Raw genomic sequence first — 8,959 nt, 5'->3', positions numbered from 1 at the left:
GGGGCGCAGGGGGGGGGGGGGGGAGGGGCGGGGGGGCGTGGGGGGGGGGGCGGGGGGGGGGTTTGCATCGATGCGTGTTGTCCCATATTTAAGTGCTCCACAAAATGAAGCCCCGGCGACGAGTGACATTGTTACCAGGGATATGAGTATTGACCAGTGGGCGCGTGATTTTAACGACAGTTTAAACTCTTTTTATTGATTAACATTTTCATAGATGATCACGTGTCGTATCAGAGCCGCCTGATTCCTGTGATGAACGCATTAAAGACGGGCCCCCGTGGGCCCCCTTCCATCAACGTGTGTGTGTGTCGGTGTGTGTGTGTCGGTGTGTATTGATGGGTGATGATAAGACTCACCCTCCTCCATTGTCTCCTCTCTCCCTCTGCTGGTCACCTGTCCTTCGCTGAGACATATCCAGGTTGGACCTGATTCATAAATAAGGCAGAGAGAGAGGACGCCGGTCCTGAGCGCCGTCTTTGGAGTCTCTCCAAGGCAGAAGACACCGAGGGAGGAGAGACAGGGGGAGTCAAGTTGGGAGGGAGGAAAGTGTGTGTGTGTGTGTGTGTGTGAGACGGTGAGAGGGAGGTGGTGACATTTTCACTACTCCACATCTCAGGAACCAACCTCAGGCTCCTGCCTGTGGCGGTCATTCAGATACATGAGGTGTGAGGAGGCTGCGTCTCTGCTCCGCGCTGGCATGTTGTCGTTGTTGTCGTCATTGTCGTTGTCGTCGTTGTTGTAGCTGCTGTTTAACTACACTTCAGTGTTTGGACTTTCTTTAAACCTCCGTTTTTTAAAAAAAAAAAAAAAAAACCCAGATCTTTTCTGCAGGAGCTTTTATTCAGGTAGGTGAAGATTTTACTGCAGAATATACAGCAGTAAAACTTTATTTTTAGTCGACTAATTGATCACAACAGCTGATTTTCTGACTAAACTTTATTTTTAGTCGACTAATTGATTTTCTGACTTTTTTTTTTAATATATATATTTTCACCTGTACGTCTGAACATGTTTTGCAGTATTTGCAGTATGTTTTCGGGTTTTTTGATGACCCTGAATTGACCTGACCTGAACAACTCTTCATCAAATTAGGATTTTTTTTAATTAGGACTATGTAATATATACTGTATATTATTCCTAGTCTGTAACTTTAGGGACTTTTTCCCGATGACTTTTCTTGGTGACAGTACGACCGTCGTTGGTGCGACGTGGACTAAAAAACACTGTAACAACTGTTGATTTATATTGAGATGGAGAATCTTTATTGACAGGTTATATTTATTTATTATCGTCAGTGATCACACCACTGGTCACTGATAAATCCTTCATCTGATCTGTCGACTCTCTGATACTGTACCAGTCGTATTCAGGAAGTTTTACTACAGTAATACTCTGTTGTAAATTGTTTTAAATCTTAATCTTAAAGCTGAATCTTTTCAGCGTTCTGTTTTCCTCCTTGACCAGGAACTAAATCTTAAAGTCATTTTTGAGCTTTGGAACAAAAAGATCAATCTGTTATTTTATTTATTTAAATGTATTTTTTCGTAGCTGCTTCTTTACTGTCGGGACAAAGTATATAAAAAATGTTCATTAAATTTTGCAGCAAATTTTCTTAGAGCAGTCAAACTCACCCAGGTCTGAAGTCGCTATTTGTCTCATTGTTTCTTCCTCCAGTTTGAAAAACAGATATTTAAAAATTCCTTCTTTTTTTTTTCTTTTTTTTCTTTTTTTTTTTTTTTTTTTTTTTTTGCTTCACAGCTTCTTTTTTCCGATGTAGAATCAGACTGATTTTTATCAGGTTTCCACTCACTTTTCTTTTTTTTTTTTTTTTTTTTCTCTCTCTTTTTTTTCTTTTTCTTTATGGCTGTCAGCTGAGTGTTGGCTGAAGATGAGGCGCTTGTCAGACAGTAATGAGCCCACAGAGATGTTTATATCACCAGGGTTAGGGCTACAGGGTGTAAAGGTAAAACCACACAATCTGTAACAGTCCAGCAGCAGCAGCAGCAGCAGCAGCAGCAGCAGCAGTATCAGCGGGGAAGCACCAGCCTGAGATAAAAGAGAGCGCTGGATCGAGAGAGACAGAGAGGGAGGGAGTGAGGAGCAGGAGAGAGAGAGAGAGAGAGAGAGAATGGGGGGAGCAGGAGAGTGATGAGTGAGCGATAGAAAGGAGAAGCTGGGCACACAGAGAGAGAGAGAGAGGGAGAGAGTGGAGACACAGAGAAGGAGTCAGGGTGAGACGCTGAAGCTCATCTAACCAGGAGTGTCTTTATCTCTTCTTTTCCCGCCTCCTCTCCCTCCTTTCCCACCTGGTCTCCCAGCTCCCCTCCTGGATCCGATGATTACAGGGCAGCTGAGTAAGCCGCTGCTCTCCCTGCGAGGCAACATGAGCGTGGCAGAACTCCGGGCGGACGACAAGGCGGCCACCCCAGACAGCGAGCTCAACGACGAACCTTTGCTCCTGAACTCCGATGGAACGGACAGAGAGGGAACTCCCAACAAGCTCTACGGTAAGTCCACTCACTCCCTTCTTCTTCTCCTCCTCCTCCTCCTCCTCCTGCTGCTCCTCAGAGCTCCTGCAGGAGGTTTGGTTTGAGGAGCAGAGAGGTGAGACCTGTGCTGGGACAGGTGTCAGGAAGTGGGAGACTGAAAAGTTAAAGTTGAGGGAAGTCAGAGCCGGGATGTTTCGGTGTTTGAAGTTGGTGTGGAAACTTGGAAATGTTTTCATGTTTTCAGTCCACACTGGTGCAGAAATCTGTCTCTGTGTTTTGTCTCAAATGTTGTCTCCTCTGGAGGACACGTCTTTATCACAGCTCCAGTGTTGGTTTAAAACGCTTTAAACGTTAACTTCTCCCTGGAAAAAAAACTTCCTCCAGTGTTGGTTTAAAACGCTTTAAATGTTGACTTCTCCCTGAAAACAAAAACAAAAAAAAACATATACTTTTTAAAATATAATTTTCCTAATATTAACATTATTTAAATGTAAAAACATATTTCAGTTTATTCATGATTTTAGATTTTCCTCTTGATACAAAAATCCTTTAAATTCCTGATGTGTTTGACTCTATTTACTGCAGATTCATCTAAATTAACTCATCATTTCTGGCATCATTACATATGCAGTGTTTACATCATCACTCTGATTACTCCTGAAATATTTTTTATTCTATTAATTTTTTTTTAGTGTAAGATTAAATCTTTAAAAAGTCTATTAATTTCCTCCTTACTTACACAGTGTGTAGATCAATAATCTCATTTAGTTAATTACCACCAGCTCCTTATCAAATCTAATTCAATATGATTTTTCATTATGTATTAGAGTGTGATAATGATAAGTGATCTATAAAAGAGAACTAAATGTTCATAATGTTTCAAATCATTCTAGCAGAAAGTCGTTCTGATCTCGTCAGTCTGAACTCGTTTACACTTTGGTTTCTGTCATTATCCTCCGAATTTCTTGAGAATTAAATTCAAATATTATTTAGAACATAATAATAATAATAATAATAATAATAATCAACTATTTTAAGCTGTTGAAATCAATATTTACGTTGATAATTTCACTTTTTTTAAATTTATTTTTTAGTATGACTTTGGAGTAAAAATAAGACATGACCTGATTTAAAACATCGGTGTCATGTGACCTTTCTGTCATTTCACTATTTGAAAAGATACACTCTGTGTGTGTGTGTGTGTTGCCTGTGATTTCGACTGCACTTAGTGTCATATTTGGGTTTTTTGTGTAGGAAAATTTGAGATTGAAGAGATAGAATTGGTCAAGTGTGGATTAGAATTAGTTTTAGGATTAGATTAAAGCATGTATTTGGAATTATAAAGTGGACACAGTGGTGTATGAATGGCTCAAAAAACACAAAAACCTCTGCGTGTGTGTGTGGTGCGTACGTGTGTGTGTGTGTGTGTGTGTGTGTGTCTCCAGAAAGTGTCAAACGCAGCAGTTGTGGCTAAACGTTTCTGTGAGAAAGATTAAAGAAAATAAGAAAGTCGGTGATGGAGTGAGTTCCAGTCACGTCTCCTGGTCAGATGTGATCATCCAGTGTTGGTCTCTCTTTTTAAATCCTCATTTGAAGAATCACCTGCGATCGGAAGCTTCCAAACATCCAGAGTGTTCCGCACGAGTGGTCTCCAACCCGCTGTAATTCCATTGAATCAGCATCAAGTTTTTTTTTTTTCTTTTTCTTTTTCTGTCCTTTCTCTCTGATCAGTCTCTCTGTCGACTTCTGCCTTTTTTAGGTTTATTTTTCTCCATTTTTGTTGTAAATATCTCTGCAGAGTTTTCATATATATATATATATATATATATATATATAGATATAGAATTGAATCAGTTTTTTCTGAGCCATCAGGTTTACATAACTACTGGATTTTAACTTAACATTTTTTGCTGATGTCGCCTGGATTCACTGCATATGACCAGTCAGAGTGAGGCGGGGGCCGTTGGCACAGCCCACAGCAGCAGGTTTGGTTTGGGAACCGTTGCCAAATGACCTGTCAGACGGAGAGGCAGGGACCCGTGAGGAGACGCTGTGTGTTCTACTGCTGGGGGAGATAGAGGGGGAGGGAGAGAGAGGGGAGAGAGGGGGAGAGAAAGAAGGACTCAGCATCTTTTCATTACCCTTACTCTGGAACTGTGACAGAGAAGAAGAAAAGCTGTGAAGACATTTATTTGGTGTCAATCCCATTTTGTTGTGAGGAGAAGCTGAAGGTGATTGGTTGATCCTCTGCTCTTTGATGACGTTCCTCTGAAACCAGAGCCAGCTTCAAACCAAGTGTGGCTGGTCATTTAATTTTCTGTAGTCTGAGCCTCAAAACAAAAGAAAAAAATATATAATCCTTCAGTTTGTCACTAAACCTGAACTTTGTCCATATACGTTTTATACATAAATAACATAAAAGTTCATAATAAACCTGTTCTGTTACGTCAGGATTTTGTTAAATTTGTCAGTTTTTCCTGACTGTCTGTTACGTCAGGATTTTGTTAAATTTGTTGTCAGTTTTTCCCGACCGTTCTGTGGAGGGAAAGATTTGACTCCTCGTGTTCTGAGAAGAAAAACTTTTACAGCAGAGTTTTAGTGACTGTAATTATAACAAACGACACCACAGACCAGCAGCATTAACACACAGTCAGAGTCAGAGTCCAGGTCTGAGTCTGAGTCTGAGTCTCTGCCTCCTCCATTTTAATGAACAGAGTGAGTTATTCCCATTGAATTTGAATTAAACGCCTGTTTAACAGGTTCAGAATCAGGCGACTGATGTTAAAGGGACACGTTGACGACCTGAGGTGTTTCTAAATAACGGGTTTAATAATTATTAAAATATAAAAATTGATTCTGTGACTGTAGCCTTCAACTTCAGCATGTTCCACCTGAAAAACAACAACAGAATAAGTCGATGACAAAGAGAGACTAAAGAAAATATTTAATAATGTGGATATTTTTGCCTTTTTGGACAAAATGTCACATAATAGTCTGCTTAAAAAAGAAAACCTTTTTAGAAAAACAGAGACTATTCCACAGTATAGAGAGAATTATAATGTTACTTTGACAGACATAAAATCAGTGATTACATAATTGACTTAACCCTTTGGTGGACGCTTGTTTCCATGGTAGTTACAGAAATACAATTTCAATTTCGAATATATATTTATATATTATTATAAAAAAAGAATATTTTCATTGCATATATATTTATATATTATTATAAAAAAGAATATTTTTATTTTTGTTTGTTTTAAGAAAAGATACTATAAAATACTGCATGACGTGATAGAACGAGAACATCTACTCTGACCAGCGTCTTCTTTCAGTCCCTCAGCGCTGCCTGATTTTTTTAGCTGCTTTACTTTGTCGGATTCGTGCGGTCGTGTGACTTCCAGCAGAAGTCGGTGGGAGGCGTTGACAGCAGCGGTCATGTTTGTCCACAGTATAAACTGCCCACCTGCTACACCCATCACACGCTCACCGCGGCGGTGAAAGGGTCGTTCTGCTCCTAAAAGCTCGTCTGTGCAAATAGTCTTCCACTTCAGCTAACAGGGGCTAGGAGGCGCCGCAAACATCCCGCCGCCTCGTGTTTATTCCAAGTACAAGTGGACATTAGGCGGGAAAGCTGTGGTTAGTAGGGCAAGCAATTTTTTCTCAATGGACGAGATGGTGTTGGAAGTGTACAGTTTCTGTCTTCTCTCCTCCAGCAAATCTCCCCCTTTCAGACCTCAACAGACAGGATAATAAGACACTCACGGCACAATTCCGTATTATATTCAGCAACCAAAGGCTCATCTCTTGTCAGTTTGCATTTACTCTTCCAAGGATGTGACGCTTCTATCATCATGCTGTCAAAGAGAGCCGGGCGAGAGAGACAGGAGCACTCATTTCATACACTTACTGTCTGAAATCAAATGGTCTGCACTTACACGGAATCCTGCCAAAATGGTGGAACGTTTTCACAGAGGTCACCCCCCCGAGACCGCGGCCCTCCCCAGACGACCAAAATATGATCGTTAATTGATTTTGGTTGTAGGTGGACGTTCACGGAGACCAATCCGGCGCATTCTGCTGTGATGCTGTGGCGTCTCTTTTTATTTCGTGATTCAATTTAGTGATTTGGACAAACTCGGACTTCTGCGTCTACGTACCCGGAATTCCTCCAGGTACAGAACGAAGACAGAACTCCAGAAACAGTGTAAACACGGAGAGGCTACAGTCTGATCATCAGTCCTGTTCATGTCTGTTCTGTGTGACATGCTATAGCTACCACGATGTTCAAAGATGGAGACCATAAAACACGCTCTGGCGTGTTAGCTCGAGGCTAAAGTGGTTCGTTGAAGTGAGCAAAGTATGAAATATTGAGGTCTTTTTGAGAAAAATATTCTTTGGTTCTCTTGACGTTGTAGTGTAGGTAGTCGATCGGTAGAGGTCAGTGTTTCTCACCTGTTTTTTCTAATCCAAATGATGGGATAATTAATATGGAAAAATATGTATTTCACTCATGGCTCTTCATCTTCATCTTCATCTTGATGCTGTTTTGTAGAACATGTGCCACCTATAGGTGAAAGAGGGACGTAACACATGGTTCTTTCTAAATTCAGTCCTCAACAATATTAAGGACAACCACAGCTGGGCTGCAGACCAGAGGTTGAACATTGTCTGTGGAAATATTGTGTTAAAATTGATGACTTTTTTGGGTCTTAATTGGATCAATTTCACTAATTAACGCGTTAATGTCTACCTAGAGCTAGGTTTAGTTTAGCTACGTATATTTAGCTCCATCATTTCTGATGTTTTAAAGGAAACGTGGCTTTTTTTTTTTCTTATTTAAACTCTGTTACGTTAACTTAATGGTCATTTAATGATGTCACTGCAGGCTGTAGATGTGGGGCAGAGCTGCGATCCTGGTGCAGGGGTTTTTGCTCCAGCACACCAACACAAAGGCTCACACTCACAAACACACATATCGCCGGAGGCATAAGTTCTTATTATTTTTGTGTAATCAGCTTAGTGAGCAGGATACATGGTGGGACAGGCTGTTTGCTGATGCAAAGAGCCTCATAATGTTGTGTGGCGAGGGTTAAGTAATAAAGTGGCGCAAACCCAGAGCAGAATTGGCCGGGCGGAGTAAATAAGAGTGGATGAAGGAGAGCGGGGGGATTCAGGGAGGTGGGGGCTGTTAGGTCTGTCTGCAGGAGGTGGATCTCATTATGGGGATTTCTGCCGTCTACAGACACTCCTAAACCAGCTTAATGCATGCCAATAAAGCAGGTGTAATACATTTGCAAATGTGCCCACGGTGGCCCCGGCGACGGCAACCGAATCAGCGCGTGACATGAAGGACGGGCGGAGAGGACGAGAACAAGGCAGGCCTGTGGTTCTCCACGCCGAGAGCAGCGAAGGGAGTCGAGTTCCACGCAGGAACGACTTTGAGAATGAAATAGGAATTCAACAGAGCAGACGCTGTAACAGCCACATATTTCTTTCAGAGCTGAAGCTTTTTATATATTGAATAATTAATGACAAAAATAACGTTTAAAAACATTTAAATCACACCTAAATTTCTATACTTCCAGTCCAGCTCTGTAGGTTATAGACTGATGGAAAACTGTCCGGGCAGCCATCCCTAAAATTCCGATACACAGTGCGTACTGGAGTTTTGTTTTTCAGTGTTGTACTTGCAGTTTTCTAATGTTAAACAACAATAATCAACGCCATGAATATTCGCTGCAGTGTTTTAAAATATCGATACATTGTTGCGAAACTAAATATATGTCGTATCGGTACTTTCTTACACCGCTAGTTCTACCACGTATGTTTCCGTTGTCCTGCTCCAATCAGACTGCGGCCCAGGGATCTTAATTACGTTTGTCATCACACACTGTACCGACTTTTCTGATTCGGTGTAAAAGCAGAAGAGTGACAGACGATCGACTGTGGCGCCCCCTGATGGGAACATACCAACTTCTCTGATACGTTTGAACATGTGTTGCTGCGGGGGGAGGAAAAATAATAATAATCTGGATTTGTATTTTTTATTTATGCAGTTTCTTCTTTAAGTTCAGAAATCATTTTCAGGAGGAAAACAAATAACGTGGACACGGCGTGCCGCGCGCTCCACCGCCAACATCAACAGGCCTTTCATGTGGGGCTAACAAAGAGGCGTCACATCCTCCTCGTCGTCGTCGTCGTTGTTTTTGTTGTTGAGATGTAATTGAAGCTGCCGGGGTCACATTTTGGGAATAGATATTACATTCTTCTCTTTGACTTGTGTGGCGTGAACCGCAGATGCATCCCAGCAGCCCCCGTGTCCTTCACAAGCCTTTATTATTTATAACACTCGCTCTTTGAGCAATGACCAGTACTAATGCATAACCTTCTGTCCTTCTGGCTGATTCGCTTCCTTTGAAACCAAAGATTGAGGCGGGAGAGGTGGGTGTACGGTGGATGAGACAGTGATG

At 41.5% G+C, this 8,959-nt stretch overlaps 1 protein-coding gene across 2 annotated transcripts in view; it reads left to right on the top strand.

The window, feature by feature from the left end:
• Window positions 1-8,959, top strand: part of pou6f2 (POU class 6 homeobox 2) — a 98,767-nt gene that overhangs the window by 24,169 nt on the left and 65,639 nt on the right. For both annotated transcript variants that reach the window (XM_017031709.2, XM_025054461.1), the window contains one exon: window positions 2,319-2,507. In XM_017031709.2, coding sequence (XP_016887198.1) covers window positions 2,336-2,507 — 172 coding nt within the window. In that variant the 5' untranslated portion in view covers window positions 2,319-2,335. The remainder of the gene's footprint in view (window positions 1-2,318; window positions 2,508-8,959) is intronic.

This window comes from Cynoglossus semilaevis, chromosome 3 (genome assembly GCF_000523025.1).
Source record: "Cynoglossus semilaevis isolate Cse_v1.0 chromosome 3, Cse_v1.0, whole genome shotgun sequence".
In the NCBI taxonomy this organism is placed as follows: Eukaryota; Metazoa; Chordata; class Actinopteri; order Pleuronectiformes; family Cynoglossidae; genus Cynoglossus; species Cynoglossus semilaevis.
Note: the sequence above shows the minus strand (reverse complement) of the source record. Positions and strands in the feature narration are given on the sequence as shown.